Source organism: Capsicum annuum, chromosome 5 (assembly GCF_002878395.1).
Source record: "Capsicum annuum cultivar UCD-10X-F1 chromosome 5, UCD10Xv1.1, whole genome shotgun sequence".
Taxonomy (NCBI): domain Eukaryota; kingdom Viridiplantae; phylum Streptophyta; class Magnoliopsida; order Solanales; family Solanaceae; genus Capsicum; species Capsicum annuum.
Window position 1 is genome coordinate 68,883,531 of NC_061115.1, and position 20,663 is coordinate 68,904,193.

Here is a 20,663-nt window from a genome sequence, read left to right on the forward strand (position 1 = left end):
CACAATACCTTTTTTTTTTCTTTTTATTTTGTAGTTCTATGAAGTAGTTTCGTTAATGATAAGTAAATAGACATGGGGTCCAACTCAACTCCAAAAGTTAGCTCATGAGGTCAGGATTTTCCAAAACTATGTAAGGAGACCAAACACCCCATTTATAGCCAGGATTGGAGTGTGGACAAAATGACATGGGACCCAACATCAAGTAAACCAAAAATTAAAATGGCTTTGGCTCTAATATCAGGATAAGAAAATGATATTGGGCCTGATTAAACCCCAAACACTAACCCACGAGATAAAGATTGCCCAACCAAAAACGGAGACCGATCAATGTGAGACTCCGACATGTTAGAATCTTGTACATATTCTAGAATCTTGTACATATTCTAAAATCTTGTGATTATAGTATAACATAATATACTCCTTACAATTATATTTATTACTTTTTGTTCTCTTTTATTTGGTAGAACACGTATTCTAAGCTATTTAAACCCCACTGACTTGAGAAAATATTTTGTTAGAATATTAATGTATATATTGTCCCACATGGAAATGGATTATTATGTATTGTGTATAATACAAATATAAATAGCGCACAGTGTAATAATGTAGCTATACATCTTTATAATATTTCATGAGTCTTTACTTCTCACATAATTAAGTTGAGTTTTTCACTCAATTCTTCCTTGTCTTATTTTCCTCCCATGGTATCAGATCTTCGGTGAGAAAAAGACGACGTGCAAATTATTGGCGACATTTAGGAAGGAAATACGTTGTTGTGCAATTTTCAGTAGTTGTCCATGTTAAGGATGTTCATTGTATGGTATTGAAAACATCAATTTTCGTTTTAAAAATACGATACCATTACCATTCAAAAATTAATTTGGTATAGTTCGGAATGTTTATGTTCAATTTGGTAAAGTATTGTACGGTAAGTAAGTTGGTAGTCATAGTTTGTTTGACTTCAATTGATACATGGTAAAGAATTGTGACTTCGACTTTTCAAGAAAAGTCGAAATTATATACATTAACATCTTAGACAAACAAAAATATTCAACAAAAGCAAAAGCAAATCCCACCATTAATTAATTCACATAAAGGATATTTCAATCAAGACAAGCAATTACTATAAAGTTTACATAATCTAATTTATAAGAATCAAAAGATACACAACTCTAAAAAAGAAAAGCAGAAATTCAAAAATAGTAAAAAAGAAGTACCCAAGATTAAGTTGGATATCTCAAAAAATATAACAATAATAACATACCCAGTGTAATACACTAACAAAGTGGGATCGGGGAAAGATAGAGTGTATGTAGTCCATACCACTACCTCAGAGGAAAGGTAGAGAGGGTGTCTTCATCCTTCTAACAAGTAGCTCCTCTACCAGTACTTTGCCGTCTTCATCCTTGATGCATTTCACTTAGTTCTAATGAGTCCTTGATCACTTTTTTCTAGTTCCAGTTTCTCCTTTATTAAACCTATAATTCTTTTTGTGTTCCATCTCCTTTTCACTAATTCCGTCTTGAAAGGCTCTATTGTCTTAGTTTTTTTCATTTTCATTATTTAATCCTTCGTGATCTCTTACCTTTCTTAGGTTGTTTCTTTTTTAAAACTGGTAATGGTTACCTTTCTTATATTGCTTTCTGCTTCGTCACAAAGATTACCATTTCCGATGTTTATCGCAAACTTTATCATTTCACTTTTCACATGTTATATGGTAACATATAGCAGGTTTCATGGAGTTTAATAGCCAAGCGATTACCTCCGAGTTTCCTGATTTCCAGGCGGTCATTCTCGGATCTGCTGGTTTAGGTTTTCTCGTCTCCCTGGTTTGGTGGCCAAGTTCCCCTGGAGTATCAAATGCTGAATTGAATGATTGCACCCATTTTCCAAAAAATTCTTGTTATTCAGTCATTGAGAGGTGAGCCAGAAAGACGATGAGAGGAATCACACTCTTGGTTTATCATTGTCTGAGCCAGAACTTCATTAGGCTTCTGCTGACGCCACTGGGTGACTTTGCCTAGTAAATGTTATTTCGGCCATGACCAACACAGGAAAAAAGTTCCGATACCACTTAATTTTGGTACCAAAATGCTCTGTTTTATTCATTTGTAGAAGTACAGATTTATAGAGAAGAGAAAAAACAAATTAGGAACCTAATTCGTTAATTCTGGGAGAAGAAAATCAAACGATGGTTTCAGCCTGATCTAACTCCCTAAATAATTAACAGCCTAGCAGATATGATTTTACGAATTTATTTGGATCTGACAAATCCATTCTGATCAGAATTGATCATAATCAGATATTGAAAGACCGACACAACTCTTTATGTTAATATGGGATTTATCTATGCACATTGATGGAATAAGTGAAATGTGAATGTAAATGGAAAGAACAAATGGAGGAAAAAGTGAATTGTGTTTTCACTTTAAGGAAGTAAAGTTCTCCCACATTGGTGGGACAAAAGAACTTTCTTATGCTTATATTGAGAAGCATTCCTTCATGTGGATAGTGAGGCAAGAACAAGACAAGCCTCGTACCGTCATCATTGTCGCTCTTTCGGCTTCAGCTTGGGCTTGGGCTTTGAATTTGAATTTTCCAAATGATCGATCTAGAGGTCCTACACGACCCTTCGAGGCATTGTTTGAGAAAGGGAAAGTGACCTGCGGGCAAAGGTCGGCATCTGCGAACATAGATAACCAACACAAGTTGTTGGAAACGTTCTGTTTTGTGTCAAATAGGCAACAACCACATGCGGACACAGGTGGTCCCGTCGTTTCGAAACAAAGCAATATTTCATGAACCATTGCTTCCTTTCTGAAGTACCACTTTTTGGCTATAAATACCTAAAATTTTTCTCAGGTAAAGGCACGAAATTTTGAAGTGAAAAACATCTTCTTCCTAAAAACTCTAATGCAATTAACAAACTGTTGAGTGAGTTCATTGTTCAACAAATTTGAGATGCTAGGAGGATATATTTCATAACCTCGGGTACTTGAGCTGAATAAATTCCTTAAGGATACACCGTGAATTCGATGGACTTGATTCTTTCTTTTTTCATCTTATTTCTAAACATTGGTTTTGCTATTTTTCAGAAAAATAGTTTAAACTTTATTTTGATAGTTCAGAAGTTGTTTTGACTTCTTTGTTGTTCTTGAAGTTGTTCATGAGATAATCAATTCGGTTGTTGTAGTTGGACTCTATTATGGATTTCTAACCACATTCTCCATAGGGCCCTCTTATCTCTTCCTTCATCGAGCTCTGGTTATGGAAGAAGGAACTAAGAAGAAGGCATCAACAATAACTGATTTTATTACGGGATAGCTGGGAGGATATATTCCATAACTTCAGGTACTTGAGGGGAATAAATTACTTAAGGACACACCATGAATTCAGTGGACTTGATTCTTTCTTTTTCATCTTATTTCTAAACGTTGGCTTTGCTATTTTTCATAAAATAGTTTAAACTTCGGTTTGATAGTCCAGAAGTTGTTTGAACTTCCGTTTGAAGTTGTTTGAATTTCTTTGTTCTTGAAGTTGTTCTTGAACTTAGTGTTGAAGTTCATGGTATAAATACAAATTGTATCCGGAAAAACACAATCTTAAGAAATTTAAATATAATAATCTGTATTTTGGTTTCTAGAGATTAAAGCCTTTTGACTTTCTACTCTGTTTGAACTTAATAGTGATTTGAAGATATAAAAACTTCATCACGAGTTAAAGTTCATTCAATTGGAGATTAGAAGATCATAAAAACTTCATCATTAAACTAGAAACAAGTGGTTTAAAGTTTAAAAACTTTATTATTATTCTGAAGTAGTAAGTGTTTGTCTATTTGTGACAGAAAAATGACTATTGATAACCAAGTCAATGATGGAACGACGAATGTTGCAGCAACTAACATAGCTACTTCGAATCGTATAAATGTTGCTCCGGCCACGTCACCGACGGAAAAACCAAAAAAAAAATCTGGTGTTGATTTCAAGCGTTGGCACGAAAAGATGTTCTTTTATCTAACTACTTTGAGTCTGCAAAGGTTCATCACGGAAAGTGTTCCTGAATTGCCGGAAGAAATTTCAAAAAAAGAATGATTCATGGTATAAACTTAGAAGCACTCAGACTTATTATATAAGAATTACATTTTGAGTGGCCTACAAGATAGACATGTACATGTACAGTAATATGAAGACCTCAAAAGAACTCTAGGATGCTTTAGAAAAGGAGTACCAACCAGAGGATGCCAGAATGAAGAAATTTATTGTTGCCAAATTTTTGGACTTTAAGATGGTAGACTATAAAGTTGTATTTGCTCAAGTCTAATAGTTGCAAGTCATAATCCATGATCACTTATCTGAAGGTAAAAATTTAAATAATACCTTCATTGAACAGATAAAGTTTGTTCTTGATACTCACATAACCTTTGATGTAGGTTTGGTCATGAACAATGTTTTTCAAGTAGTTGCAATAACCGAGAAGTTACCACCTTTGTGGAAAGACTTCAAAAACCACTTAAAGCATAAACGCAAGGAGATGTCTGTTGAAGACCTCATTGTGAGGTTAAGGATTGAAGAGGACAACAAAGAAGCAGAAAAGAGGTCACATAGAAATTCTGCAATAAGTGGAGCAAACATTGTGGAAGATGAACCCACTAAATCAAAAAAGAGAAAGAAAGCATCAGGATAACAAGGCAATTCCCCTACGAAGAAATTCAAAGAAAGTTATTTTAATTGTGGCAAAGTTGGTCACAAGTCTGCAGATTGCCGAGCTCCAAAGAAAGGCAAAAAAAGGATTGGCTGAATCCAAAGACGACGTGAACGATCCATGTGCTATGCTTTCGGTGTGCAATTTAGTTGGAAATTCTAGAGAGTGGTGGATTAATTCAGGTGCCACCTGCCACGTGTGTACCAACAAAGAATTATTTGCATCATATGCTCCGGCTCAAGTTGATGAGAAATATTTATGGCGAACTCCGCTACAACAAAGATTGAAGGAACAACCAAGATTTGCTTGGAGATGACATCGGGTAAGGTGGTGATACTAAACAATGTCTTTTATGTTTTGGAGTTGCGAAAGAACTTAGTTTCTACTTCACTTCCGCCGACTAAGAATGGATTCAGATATGTATTTGTTTCTCACAAAGTTATAATTAGTAAGGGTGAAGTGTATATAGGTAAAGATTACCTCACTGGGGGTCTTTTCAAGATCATGTAATGAATATTGATATAAGTAAAAAATTTGTTTCTTCTCACTTGCTTGAGTCAAATAAATTGTGGCATGAACATTTAGGACATGTTAATTACAAAACCTTGCAAAAACTGATTAGTTTAAAAGTTTTGCCTAACTTTGAGTACAATAAATCGAAGTGTCAAACATGTGTGGAATCTAAGTATGCTAAGTATCCGTGTAAATCTATTGAAAGGAATTCCAATCCCTTAAACTTTATTCACACAGACATTTGTGATATGAAGTCAACACCATCTCGTGGTGGGAAAAAATATCTCATAACTTTTATTGAGGATTGCTAAATATCTCAACACCATCTCGTGGTAGGATGAAGCAATAGACGCATTTAGACAATATAAACTTAAAGTTGAAAATCAGTTGGATAAAAAAGGGCAGCCCGGTGCACTAAAGCTACCGCAATGTGCGATGTCCAGGGAAGGGCCCCACCACAAGGGTATATCGTACGCAGCCTTACCTTGCATTTCTGCCAGAGGCTGTTTCCAAGGCTTGAACCCGTGACCTTCTGGTCACATGGCAGCAACTTTACTAGTTACTCCAAGGCTCCCCTTCAAATCAGTTGGATAAAAAGATCAAAATGATAAGGAGTGATAAGGATGGAGAGTATGAATCACCTTTTGAAGAGATATGTTTGAAAAATGGAATTGTCCATCAACCTACAGCACGTATTTACCTTAATCAAATGGGATTGCAGAAAGAAAAAATCGAACGTTGAAGGAAATAATGAATGTCTCACTCATAAGCTCAGGTTTACCGCAAAACTTGTGGGGGAAGCTATCCTTACAGCAAATCCAATACTAAATAGAGTGCCCCATAACAAGACACAATCTATTTAATATGAAAAATGGAAAGGAAGAAAACTCAATTTGAAATACTACAAATTGTGGGGTGTCTAGCCAAAATTCAAGTTCCTATACCTAGAAGGGTAGAAATAGGACCAAAGATTGTGGGTGTTTTCATCAGATATGCTACACGCAATAACGCATGTCGGTTTTTAGTTTATAAATTCGAACATCTGGATATTCATGAAAATACGGTAATTGAATCAGATAATGTTGAGTTCTTTGAACACATTTATCTGTATAAAACTGGACATGACCTGTCTAGTGGAGGGTCTAAACGACTTCGAGATGAACAAAGGAGAATGTACTTAATAATGAGAATCCAAGGCGTAGTACACATTAAAGAACGTTGACTTCCTTTGGATCGGATTTTATAACATTTCTTTTTGAAAATGAGCCTCAAATGTTTAAAGAAGCGATGTCATCTTCAGACTCATCCTTTTAGAAAAAGACAATCAATAGTGAGATCGATTCAATCATGAACAATCATACTCGGGAGTTGGTTGACCATTCACCAGGAAATAAACCTTTAAGTTATAAATGGATCTTCAAAAGAAAAATGAAAGTTGATGGTACTATTGACAAATACAAGGCAAGACTTGTTGTGAAAGTCCTTGATTATTTCGACACATACTCTCCAGTAACAAGGATAACGTCCATTTGGATGTTGGTTGCATTAACGGCGGTATATGGTCTTGAAATCCATCAAAAGGATATGAAAACAGCTTTCTTCAATAAAAAATTCGAGGAAGAAATCTATATATGAAACAACCCAAGGGTTTTGTGCTTCTTGGTAAAAAAAAAAAAGTGTGCAAACTTGTTAAGTCACTTTATGGACTAAAACAACCACTCAAACAGTGGCATTCAAAGTTTGACCAAACCGGGCAAATGGAATCAAGATATATGAATGTGATAAATGTGTTTACACTAAAGATACTCCAAATCACAAATTCTTTGTTCGTTTGCATGTGGATGACATGTTGATCATCAGTAGAGACATGTCTGACATAAATGCTACGAAACAAATGCTAGAGAGCGAGTTTGATATGAAAGACCTTGGAGTTGTTAATGTGATCTTATGGATAAAAATTCCTAAAACTCCACGAGGATTGGCATTGTCAGCCTCATTACATTGAAAAGGTACTTGACAAGTTCACGTGTTTGGATTTAAATATTGTCAAGACTCCATTAGACGTGAGCTTTACACTTCAAAAGAATGAAAGTGAAAGCGACTCACAATTGGACTACACAAGAGTGTTGAAAAGTTTGGTGCATATCATGAATTGTACACGACCATACATAGCAAGCGCTATTAGTAAATTGAGCCGATTCACGAATAATCCCAATCAATGGATGACAACGAAAACAGTTTTGGGGTATCTAAAACATACTCAAGACTATGTTTTGCATTATAACAATATCCTAAGGTGATTGAAGAATATAGTGATGTAATTGGTTCACCGAATCTAATGAAGTAAAATCCACGAGTGGATATGTATTTACTTTAGGTGGAGGAGTAGTCTCTCGAAAATCATCCAAACTGACGTGTATTGCCCGCTCTACAATGGAATCTGAATTTATCGCGTTAGACAAAGCCAATGAAGAAGTTCAATGGCTCTGGAATTTCTTGAAAGATCTTCCTTATTGTCCCAAACCTTTGGCTCTAGTATGCATACACTGTGATAGTCAAGTGGGAATAGGTAGGGTAGGGAGCATGATGTATAACGATAAATCTCATCATATAAGACAAGACATAATACCATTCGAGAACTACACTCTAGTAGAATTATCACGATTGACTATGAAGTCAAAGGATAATGTGTCAGATCAACTAACAAAAAGCCTAACTAAAGAGAGAGTTGAGAGATCATCGAAGGAAATGGGTTTACAGCCTTGGACAAGTCATCACCGCGGTAACTCTACCTAGCAGACTGGAGATCCTATGAGCTAGGTTCAAGGAGATCAAACAAAGCTGTGATTAATGATTCAACATTGTCAATTAACTCAACTTATTTTCATGATGAAGACAATGTTCAAGAAACAAGGATAAGACTTATGGTTTGAAGCTTACAAATTGACCAAATGGTTTGATCTATAGGATTAGAATCACCTATATGAGAGTTAAGTGGAAGCCGCTCCAAGGAGAACGATAGTAAAGGCCTACTCTCTAAGCTCTAATGAAATCAGATCGTGTTCATGGCTAAAACGAATAAAATCGTGAGAACTATAAACGATAAAAGGCAGGTTGTGTGACTTGTATTGTCTAGGTATACGTTAAAGTTTGACGGCTCAAAGAAAGCACATCTACCGATTGACCAAGTGCACCCGATGCAAGTTCACTATTAAAAGTTCAAAGGAGAACCTACTTATCCAAATACAATTAGCCTTTGCTTGTTGATCACACACTTATTTGTAAATTTTTAATAAAATAATCATTCCCCATTCATGTGGAGGATTGTTGGGTTCTAAGTGAAATATGAAAGGAAAATAGAGGGAAAAGTGAATTGTGTTTCACTTTAAGGAAGCAAAGTTCTCTTATATTGGTGGGAGAAAAGAACTTTCTTATGCTTATACTAAGAAGCATTTCTTCATGTGGATAGCGAGACAAGAACAAGACAAGCCTCGCGCCATCGTCGTCGTCGCTCACTTGGCTCGTCTTTGGATTTGGATTTGTCAAATTATCGATTGAGAGATTATTTTTTTGGACAAAATTCATTTAAAACCTGAGAATTAGTGAAATTTTTAATCCAAAAATCCGACAGAAAATATTTTCTCCATTTACGAATGCACCTAAGCATGTGCGGCTCAACGCACCTCGAAGGGACGCGACCCTTCAAGGCACTGTTTGAAATGGGAAAGTGACCTGTGGGCGCAGGTCGGCATCTACGGATGCAGATAACCAATGCAGGTCATTGGAAACGTTCTGTTTTGTGCCAACTAGGCAACCTGCGAATGGAGGTAAAGGCACAAAATTTTGAAGTGGAAAACATCTTTTCCAAAAAACTCTAGTGTGATTAACAAACCATTGAGTGAGTTCAATGTTCAGCAAATTTGAGGTACTGTCATTTGCTGAAGTGGATCATTTTATCCTGGAGGATATATTCTATAACTTCAGGTACTTGAGGGGAATAAATTCCTTTAAGAACACACCGTGAATTCGGTGGATTTGATTCTTTCTCTTTCATCTTATTTACTAAACGTTGGTTTTGCTATTTTTCACAAAATAGTTTAAACTTCATTCTTATAGTTCAGAAGTTGTTTGAACTTATGTTTGAAGTTGTTTGAACTTCTTTGTTGTTCTTGAAGTTGTTCTTGAACTTAGTGTTGAAGTTCATGTTGTAAATACAGATTGTACCCAGAAAACAACAATATGTATGACAACTGACAAGTAATATACATATCATTCAATGGAGAACAATAAAGGAGGAAATTTTAAAATGAACCACAAAGTAAAATATAACTCTTCCAAGTTGCCGTTTCAAAAAAAAAATATAACTCTTCCAACCAAAAAGGATAAGACAAATTAGATCGTAGGCAAAAGACTCATACCCCAACTCCTTCAACTTTGGCAGGACCTTTAGAAGATAATAGGTTGGGCTGGACCATGCCTTTACTCTTAAGTTAACAATGCTACTTATATTATTGCCAAACTGCAGTAGTAAATCTTCAGGGAGTTCTCTAACCACCTTCACATGATTTCTTAGAGCATAGATGAAGAAGTCCTCATCAAATATGTCACGGAACTTACTGCAAGTATGACAATATGTAAGTACTTCTGACAAATTTCAATAGCCACTACATAAACAATGAACTGATGTTTCTGAAAAGAGGAGACCTCAACTACATAACAAGATGTTATATCAATCCACAGGAAGAATGAAATTACCACTCTTGAGTACTCCCTCCGTCCCATTTTCTGTGCCATAGTTTAACCGGGCACGGAGTTTACAAAATAAGTAAAGACTTGATGTTTTTTACCAAATTATCCTTTATTAAAATAATGTATTATTATTATTATTATTTTTAATAAGTGGGGCCTTTTAAGTGGGACCATTAAGGGTAAAAGTGAAATTGTGTCTTTAAATAGTTACCAAATAAGAAAAGGTGACATTCTTTTTGAGACGGACAAAAAAGGAAATGACGACACATAAAATGGGACGGAGGGAGTATTTAAGAATTCGGGAAGATCTTCATGTTTTATCTCAATTAATAGATCGTCCACATAACTTTAAAAGCATACACTGTTTAGCTGAATACAAGTCATATGAAAGTTTCCATAATCTCCAGGATCGAACCTCACTGTATGGGTGGATTTTAGTTGTTTAAAAAAGAAGTCCTACGAAAGTGACTTCTGAACAAACTAACATGATACTTGAATAGCTAATCCTTATTCTGGACTATTTCCTATTAACTTTCTATTCATCTGTTTCTTGCATCCATCAATAGATAAAGATTTGTAATAGTAGAGAAAAATATAATGGCGTCAACTATATTATAACCTTACCTAGAGTCTCGCCAGACGCTATTTAAGTGAAAAATTGGAATAACAAGAGTAGCATTCAGTAGTCCTGCAACTGCTACAGCATCACATATCTGAAATTTATACATAGAAAGAAGACATGTTTTAGCTACAGAAAAAGAATGGAACACTGCCTTACTCCATAACTAAGACACAATTAGGTGGCTGCACGATCATCTAAAATGATTAGTGACGTCTTAGTTTGCCTAGACTCCACGTGGCAAATGGTCAAAATATTTACTATAGTATAATCCATTCAAAAAGTATCTAATAGTTACACATTCTATATTCGACGAAATTAAGATAGGGAAACTGTTTTTTTCCTCGATAAGTGAAAATATGAAACTGATGATAGTTTCACCTCATGAAAAAGGTTATCACTAGCTTGCTGGAAAGGATACCAAATTTCTCAAAGGTGATTCATGTAGAAATGGCAAAGATATCTTCACCAAATAGATTATCTGATCCACTACGTAAACTGGGATTAGTTACAGATATTAATAAGTAAATGCTTTGACTTTGTTGAACATTGGGCTAACCATAAACCCATCTAAGATCTGCTTATGAGATGAGTAAATGTCCGAGAATTCTATTGTAAGCTTTGAATTTAAAAATTGAGCTTTTCTAGAAAAGGATAATTGTTAGTTATCAGGATCCTTGATTTTAGGATCTTGGTATAATGGAAAACTATCCTTGAGATCAGAAATTAGAATCCTTAACATTAGAATTAGTTTCCTGATTTTTGTGTATATTTTTCTTAAGTACTGCATCAGATTGTACGGCAATATGTGAATGAGAACTAACTTTTCCTCCTGCGAATTTATAAATGTTCTCAGAGTGGGGATAGATATCCACTGTTATATTGCTGAAACGGCGATTTCTGAAAGCAGCAGATCAGCGATAGCCAAAGGAGAAAGCACCCTGATTTCTGAACAGTTCAGAAGCATTGTTAAAATTTGCTTCAAGGAATAATGCACGCAATTTATTTTTTGATTTTCTCCTTTTTATTTTTACATACAACTCCTAATCAAATTGGGATTCCTATTTGTTGTAGGAGACTGATTAGTTATTATTTTTGGTAGCAAATAGGTTTTCTTTTATGGTAAGTTTAATCTATTTATAGTTGCAATAACACTATTTAAGGAGAAGTTGATGATCAATAAAATAGAGCTTTACAAAAAAAAAAAAAAAAATTCTATGCGTTCTTCTCTAACTCAATCTCTATTAAAACCAACAATTGGTATCTAGAGCTATTTTTCTTGAGGGGCCTGTGAGTGAAGAGATGGATTCTGAAAATAGTTTTTCGCGAATGGCTCCGACTGTTTTTTATGGTGAAAATATCAATTATGGGTTGTGAGAATGAAAACTTACTTGGAGGCTCTTGATCTATGGGAAGCTGTAATCCGCTACCAAATAATCTCACCATAGCCCAAATCAAGAGTCACAAGGAAGAGAAAACCACGAAGTCCAAGGCGAAGGCAACTCTGTTTGCTTCTGTTTCAACAACTATTTTTACAAGAATTATGTCTCTCACATCACCAAAAGAAATTTGGGATTATCTGAATAAAGAATATGCTGGAGATGAAAGAATTCAAGGAATGCAAGTACTGAATTTAATAAGAGAGTCCGAGTTGCAGAGAATAAAAAACTCCGAGACAGTCAAAGAATACTCGGACAGATTATTTGGCATTGTTAAAAAGGTAAGATTACTAGGCACTGAATTTAAAGATTCAAGAATTGTTGACAAAATTCTTGTTACAGTGCCCGAAAGATATGAAACATGTCTAACTACCTTGGAAAATACACAAGATTTGTCCAAGATTACCTTGGCCAAATTGTTAAATTTTTTTCAAACTTATGAGGCAAGATGGTATGGTTAAAGGAGCCTTAATAGCCAATCACAAAACTCAAAGAAGGGGTAAAAATTTACCCACCTTGTGAGTACTATGGAAAAATGGGTCATCCACCGTATAGATGTTGGAAAAGGCCAGACGCGAAGTGCAGCAAGTGCAATCAACTTGACCATGAAGCAGTTATTTGCAAAAGCAAATTTGAGAACCAAGAAGCAGATGCACGTATGGTCAATGAAGAAGAAGAAGATCTTTTTGTTGCAACATGTATCTCAAGCAAGGTTTCAACAAATTTTTGGTTGATTGATAGCAGTTGCACCAACCACATTACTTATAACAAAAGTTTGATTAAAAAATTAAAGCCTACTAAAATATCCAAAGTCAGGATCGGAAATGGTGACCAGATTCTTGTTGAAGGAAAAGGAAAAGTTGTCATCAAAGCAAGTTCAGGTAATAAAGCAATTTCAGATTTCTTCATGTACCTGGTATTGGTCAAAACTTGTAGAGTATATGTCAGTTACTAGAAAAAGGATACAAAATATCCTTTGAGGATAAACATTGCTTCATCAATGATGGTGCTGGAAAAGATATTTTAAACATTAAGATGAGAGGTAAACATTTCTCATTTGATCCAATGGAAGATGTTTCTGCAGAACATCAAAAAGATCATAGGCTGAAAAAATTAGAAGATGATCCTCTAATTGAAAAAGCACAAGCAATATGTGAACCTCAAGGGTTGAACGGAGATTTCAATGTTCCTTAAGGAATTGAAGCAACGGAGGAGTTATCTATATTTCAGAAAAATAAAACGGGTCACTAGTTAAGGCATAATTATACCAAAACGGGTCACTAGGAGTCTAGAGTGATAGAAGATAGGGGTTTGGCTTGTCCAACTCCTTTTGGTTTTGTTAGGATCCCATTGGCTAAAGTAATAGCAGGAAGATATTGTGAATAAATATTATCAGACACAAGTGAGTTGTTACTAGAAATATGATCAGAAGCACCTAAGTCCACGACCCATGATCCAAGAGTACTAGACTGTGAAACACAAGCAAAAGAATTACCAGCAACAGAAACATCAGGCTAACTAAGGCTACTTGTGGAGACGTTTGCTTACTTGCTTGATGCGGAAGGAACTCATCATATTCAGTTTGATCAATATGAGCATTATTGGATGGTCGATTAGGCTGTGGAGATATCTGCTTACTTTCTTGATTCCGAAGGAACTCATTATATTCCTTCATAGCAATAGGATCATAACTAATGGAGGATAATGCAAAATATAGCATATATCTTGAGTGTGTCCAAGCTTATGACAGTAACTACACTTAGATCGAGATTTTCCAAAATGACCTCCTCATTATTGATTCTCCATAAGCTGATATGTTCGTTTTTCTATGGTTTGAGATGCGAGAATAGAGGAGTCAATAGTGAGTGATGAAATTACTTTGTGACTGAGAGGCGTGGCAAGACGAAGTAGACGAGAGAATAACTCATCAATTATAGGAACTATAGGACTAGCCAAAATCTTATTGAATCATGGCCAGTAAAAACTTCAACAAGTGTAAGAACTAGAAACAACATTTGTCTATGCTCTTGTTGTTTTTCCACATCCACAGTAACGGGCATCAATTTTTCAAATTCCTCCATGACTACTTGTATCTGCCCCAAATAAGCAGACATGTTGGATTCTTGTTCCTTTAAGTTGGTCATTAAAGATATCACATCATAAAAACGGGATATGTCATTAGTGTATCAAGCACGAGCCTTTTCCCAAACTAAATAACATGTTTGGAATGGGCGAAACAAGGGCATCAACTTGGAATCAATAGATCACCATTAGAGACTACATAATTGAGCATCAACTTTCTCCCATTGTTTTTAGGCTTTCACATCTTCCGCATTGGACTTTGACTTTTCATCTACCACACTAACCTTAATATTTAAGTGATCTTAGACACCTTGACCTTTGCACCACAGCTCAATCGAGGAAAGCCCAAGCTAAATAATTTGAATCTCCCATTAATGGTTCAGAAGAACTCATAGGATTTGAACTTCCAATTCATGTATATTTGGAGCCAAAAATATCACACCCAAAAGACATGTTGTGAATATAAGCTTTGAAACCGGCAAGAAACGCTGAAAAAAATCACTGAAAAATTCTTAAGGTCGTCAAAACCCTAATTCCGACGATCGAAATCTAAAAAATATACCAGAATATGGGAAAAAATTTCCTGAATCTGGTCGGAAGACCTGGATGACTCCAACAAACAAAGAAAGATTAAGAATCGGCGCATGTGAGCGCGTGAGGTGCTGTTTTCTGATGTTCTGGATGGGGTTTAGTCGCCTGATAATTTCGAGCCTTAGTGTTGGTTTTCGCAAAACACACAAATTTGAAGATGACACAATCAACAGATTGGACAATCACCAAAATTAATGCACAAGACTAATTTTGAATGCTTCTCACCAATACTCTGATACCATGTGAGAAATAATGGAGAAAAAATTACTATTGAATCGTGTATCTACATAATTACATTGAAACCCTATTTGTAGATACTACATTACAATCCTTTGAAACCCTATTTGTAGATACTACATTACAATCCTTTTCCAAGTAGAATTTTGTACACTAATCCTATTCCTACACATAGTCTAACAATCCAAATCTTGTATTCCTTTATTATCATCATATTGATCATCATCTTCAACTTCCTCATCTTTTTTAACTCGGCTTTAAGTAGTAATTTCTTTTCCCTTGTTATGTAAGCTTGAAGTTCCTCCTTAAATCATAAAATCAACATGAAGCAACTCTTTTTTCAAATTTAAAATTAATCCTAAAATAAAATCAACATGATGCGCTTGCATCTAGTCACTTCTTGCATCGGCTCGCATCTCACATAACCCTGTGATGTGCCTGCTTCTACAAGGTTGGCTCACATCAACCACATGCACCGAGAAGGGCTCGCATCACTTTGCATTATTTCATTATGCGACCACGCGAGCGCATTCCTGAACAATGGTCTAAGTCGACAAGCAACCAGTCGTAGCCTCATATCCATTTTGATCTCTCTACTTTCTCTATGGTTGTCACCCTAGAGCTGACCATCAGTCGGAGTAAACCAAAGCAAAAGCAGATTTGAGATTTTAAAATAAGTAGAGAAGTGGAGGTATTTGGCTAGCTGCATGGCTACTCTGGTTATTGTCGAAGCAATGTGGGGACAACACAATAACTGAGCAGATCTCAAAACAACCAAGAAAATGGACCCCAGAGTTGAAGGTTTTACGGCCAAGAAAGCTACAAGGGAGATGGATCTAGTGGCAGAGCTTTAAAGTTGGCTACTGACAACAACCGATTTAAAAACGTAATACAAATCAAAATTTCTACTAACATCCTCTTTTCTTGATCTACGTTGTTCCTCACTTCGTAACACAACCATAAATCTCATCAGAAACACACTTAAAACTTTCAAATCTAACTAAAAATTAACCGGGTCAGAAAGTCACTGATCGATGATATAATTTTTCCAAGTTTGTCGCCGTGTAAATAGTGTATAATATGTGTATGGTTGGTATGTATACATCATACGAGGAGTATATGTTGATTATACATTTCTAATACACAAATTATCCAGAAAAAAAAAAAGGTATGGAGGATTATAATGGCTACAGTGGATACCGATAAAAATGCATATAGTGTGTATGTATATTGTATGAAAAGTGTATTTACACACATACACATTGTGAATATGAAGATTGTAATAAATGTATATATGAAAGTGTATAATAAATGTATATATAGTTTACAATATACATTTTGACTACAAGATATTTAATTTTATGTGGTCATCTGGTTGTCAATATATACCCTGGATGGCTACTTATGTACTTTCCCCTAAAGAGAGTGATTTTGGGTCTACCTCAACCCTAAGGGTGAGGATTGTGCAAGACCATAAAAGGAGGCATATTTCATCATCCCAACAATGTGGGACTTCAACATGTCATTTATATCAATGTCACAACAAGATATAGACATTCCCATAAAAGGATTGTGTAACCGAGTTTTAAGTCTCTAATTAGCAAGTTGGACATGATAAATATCCATGCACCAACTAGGAGTGTCAAGATCTATTGTAATCTTCTACTTTTAATCGGTGAGCTTTTTCATATAAGATAGTTCCTAATTTATTAGGATCCTTGATTGTGGGATCTTGATATTTTAGGAAATTTGGGAATGAGGCAGAGAAGTTGCTTTCGTTGTTGATATTTTAGGAAACTAATCTTTGAGTTCAAAAATTAGAATCCCTTAGACATTAGTTTGCTTATTAGATTAGACATTAGTTTGCTTATTATTGTGTATAGTCTTCCTATAAATATTGTATCAGATTAGGGGTGGCAAACAGGCGGATCGAGGCGGATATAGGGCATCAAAAAGGGGTAAAATGAAAATGGATAAAATATCCAACCTGCCCATATTTGATATAGATAAAAAATGAGTGACCCAATGGATAATATGGATATCCATATTGTCCGTTACTTTTTATTATGTACACAATAAATACTCTCAAATTACGAGCATTTTTTTCTTTTTCATTTTCTCCTTTAAAGGAGTATTTGGCATGAAGGAAAATATTTTTGTTTCTAAAAGGAATTGGAAAATAAGTGGTCCTGCGTCAGGATCGGAAGTTAGGTGCTAGTTTGGAGTAAGAATTCAAGTCACGGGTCGGGTCCCCGAACGACATTGGAATTCGGGAATCAAGTCTTTGTTTAGAAGTTGGGTCCAAACTCAGGATCCAAAGTCAGATCCTAGGTCCGGATCGGTATTCGAGTCGCGGGTCGGGAGTCAAACCTTGTGTCAAGGTCAAGATTCAGGTCTCGGGTGAGGAGCGCTAAAATTTACTTTTCTTTTATGTTAGGATTTACATTAAAGGAAGAACATTTACTTAGTTTTTTAATATAGGAATATTCTAGAATAATTATTTTTCATCCTACATTAATTACATAATATTTAGATTCATTTTAGTTCAGTATCTATAAGAAAAATAATATATTTTATTTTATTTTACTCTCCAAGCAAACAACAAGAACAACAAGGTGTCAACAACACTAGTGAATCGAAAAAGGCCCCATACGGCTTCACCATATCAAAATTCAAAACAACAAGGTTTCAAGATTACAAGTAGAAGGATAGACACTTGACATGAAACGTCCTAGATTCTAAGAACCCTAACAACAAGAAAGGACCCTAAGACTAAAAGATGTTAACACCAAGTTCTTACTTAGATCAAGAGGAACTCAAGATCCCTCAAAACCCAAGTTTCTAGCCAAGATACAACTCAAGTGTCACCACACTTGGGAAAACGGTTTGGACTTCTCAATGAGGAGAGAAGTTCTCAAATATTACAAGTCTTGAATTGTAAGATATCAATAATAAAAAATAAAAATGAGAGAAATAACCCTAATATTGTCTATATATAGTACACCACAAAATGAAAGGAAAATGACCAATCTAGCCTTGGTCTTGGGCTGTTTTGGAGTGTAATAAACTTACACTTCAAAGCCCCTCTTCACACTTCAAAACATAAAATCCCTTAGATGGATTAATTACACACTCACACACGGCCATTTGCATGAACATGGCTTGGAGTTTTTGTAACTCCCGAGCTTGGCTACGTGTGAATGGTCTTGAGCTAGTTGCACTTGTATCATCCTCTCCATCTTGAAGGAAATTTGTCCTCAAATTCGGTGAATGTTCATTCTCAACCGTGGCAATAGGAGAGATCACATATGTTAAAGGTGTTGTGCACTTGATACTCCGGAGGAAGATCAATTTTGTAGGCATTATTATTGATTCTTTCAAGTACTTGAAAGGGTCCATCACCCCTCGGCATCAATTTGGTTTTCCTTTGTGAAGAAAACCGGTCTTTTTTAAGGTGCACCCAAACCCTATCACCCGGTTCAAGAATAAGCTTTCTTCTCCCCTTGTTTGCTCTCTTAGAAATCTCTTGATTTTTCTTCTCAAGCTTTTGCCTCACTCTCTCATGCAATTTCTTCATGGCTTCAGCCTTCTTGCTTCCATCTAAGCTAATCATAAGATCACTTGGCAAAGGAGTTAAATCCAAATGGGTGAGGGGGTTGATGTCGTATACACACTCAAAGGGAGTCATTCTCATACTTGAGTGTATAACCCAATTGTATGCAAATTCCACCAAAGGTAGGTGGTCCTCTCATGGTCATTTTGCCTTCAACCATTGATCGTAACATAGAACCCAAAGTCTTATTTACAACCTCGGTTTGGCCATCGGTTTGTGGGTGTCAAGATGTAGAGAATAGCAATCTAGTGTCAAGCCTACCCCACATTGACTTCCAAAAGTGACTAAGGAACTTAAGAGTCCCTATCACTTACAATGGTCCTCGAAACAACATGCAATTTGACAACATTTTCAACAAATAAAGAAGCCACACTTGATGCATCTTCACTTTTTGAACAAGGGATAAAGTGTGTGATCTTAGAAAACCGATCAACCACAACAAAAATGCTATCCCTACCTCATCTAGTCCTCGACAATCCTAACACAAAATCCACAGATATATCAAACCAAGGACGCAAAGGAGTGGGCAGCGGGGTATACAACCCGTGAGGTAGGAGTCGAGACTTGGCTCCCTTGCAATCTACACATTGGCCGCAAATCCTAGCCATATCCTTGTGCATCCTAGGCCAATAGAATTGCTCCTCCAATATCCCGAGGGTTTTGTCAATCCCAAAATGGCCCATTAGACCGCCAATGTGTGCTTCCTTCACAAACAACTCTCTCCAAGAGCTAGAGGGAACACACAATCATCCACCTTTAAACAAGTAACCATCAAACTTGGCATAAAGATTTGAACCCCTATCCGAAACCCACTTGTCCCTACCCAATTCTTCGTATTCCCTAAAGATAAGAGCAAAGTGAGGGTCCTCGGGATACAATGCCTTTAGGCTCTCAAAACCCATTAACTTTGAAGACAAAATGGACACAAGTACATGTTTTCAAGACAAGGCATCGGCAACCACATTGTCCTTACCCTTCTTGTATTGAATAACATAAGGGAAGGTTTCTAGAAACTCAATCCATTTGGCATGTCGTTTGTTAAGCTTGTCTTGTGCCCGTGGGTGTTTCAAGGATTCATGGTCCGTTCGGGTCACAAATTCCTTGGGCCACAAGTAGTGTTGCCAATTGCCCAATACTCTAATCAAGGCATACAACTCCAAATCATACGTGGAGTAGTTTAGAGTAGCACCTTTGAGCTTTTCACTAAAATAAGCAATGGGTTTTAAGTATTGCATCAAAACAGCCCTTATGCCTACCTTACTAGCATTGCATTCAACTTCGAACGTCTTATCAAAGTTGGGCAATTGTAGCAAAGGCGCGGAAATGAGCATAGCTTTCAATGCATCAAAACCCTTAGCTTGCTCTTCACCCCACTTGAAGGGTTGGTCTTTCCGAATGACCTCGGTCAAGGGGGCGGCTATGGTGCTAAATCCTTTAACAAACCTTCTATAAAAACTAGCCAACCCGTGCAAGCTTCTTACTTCACCAACGGTTTGTGGGATTGGCCAATTTTTGATAGCGTCTATCTTGGATTCATCCACTTCGACCCCTCTTGAACTAACAACAAAACCCAAGAAAACAACTTCATTAACACCAAAGAAACAAATTTCAAGATTGGCATACAACTTCTCTTTTCTAAGCACATAAAGACACTTCGTAAATGCAATACATGCTCATCTATGGACTTGTTATATACCAAGACATCATCAAAATAAACAACAAACTTTCCAATAAAAGGCTTCATCACATGATTCATTAGCCGCATGAAAGTGCTTGGAGCATTGGTTAGGCCGAATGGCATAACCATCCAATCATAGAGACCAAATTTGGTCTTGAAGGCGATTTTCCATTCATCACCGGGTTGCATACGAATTTGGTGATAACCACTGAAGATCTATCTCGGAAAATATACAAGAACCATTCAACTCATCAAGTATGTCATCTAATCTAGGAATAGAATAACGATATTTTACCGTAATCTTGTTGATGGCTCCGCAGTCCACACACATGCCCCAAGTTTCGTCCTTCTTTGGCACTAATAATACCAGAACCGCACATGGACTCATGTTCTCTTTGATGTATCCTTTGTTGAGAAGTTCTTCAACTTGTCGTTGTAGTT

General features: G+C 36.1%; 1 protein-coding gene across 4 annotated transcripts in view; it reads right to left on the reverse strand.

Moving 5' to 3' along the window:
- Positions 1–20,663, reverse strand: part of LOC107853549 (O-fucosyltransferase 9) — a 66,475-nt gene that overhangs the window by 36,593 nt on the left and 9,219 nt on the right. For all 4 annotated transcript variants that reach the window (XM_016698540.2, XM_016698542.2, XM_047413047.1 and 1 more), the window contains exons 4-5: positions 10,588–10,676; positions 9,633–9,830 (exon numbers count right to left, since the gene is read on the reverse strand). In XM_016698540.2, the coding sequence (XP_016554026.1) occupies positions 9,633–9,830; positions 10,588–10,676 (287 nt within the window). The remainder of the gene's footprint in view (positions 1–9,632; positions 9,831–10,587; positions 10,677–20,663) is intronic.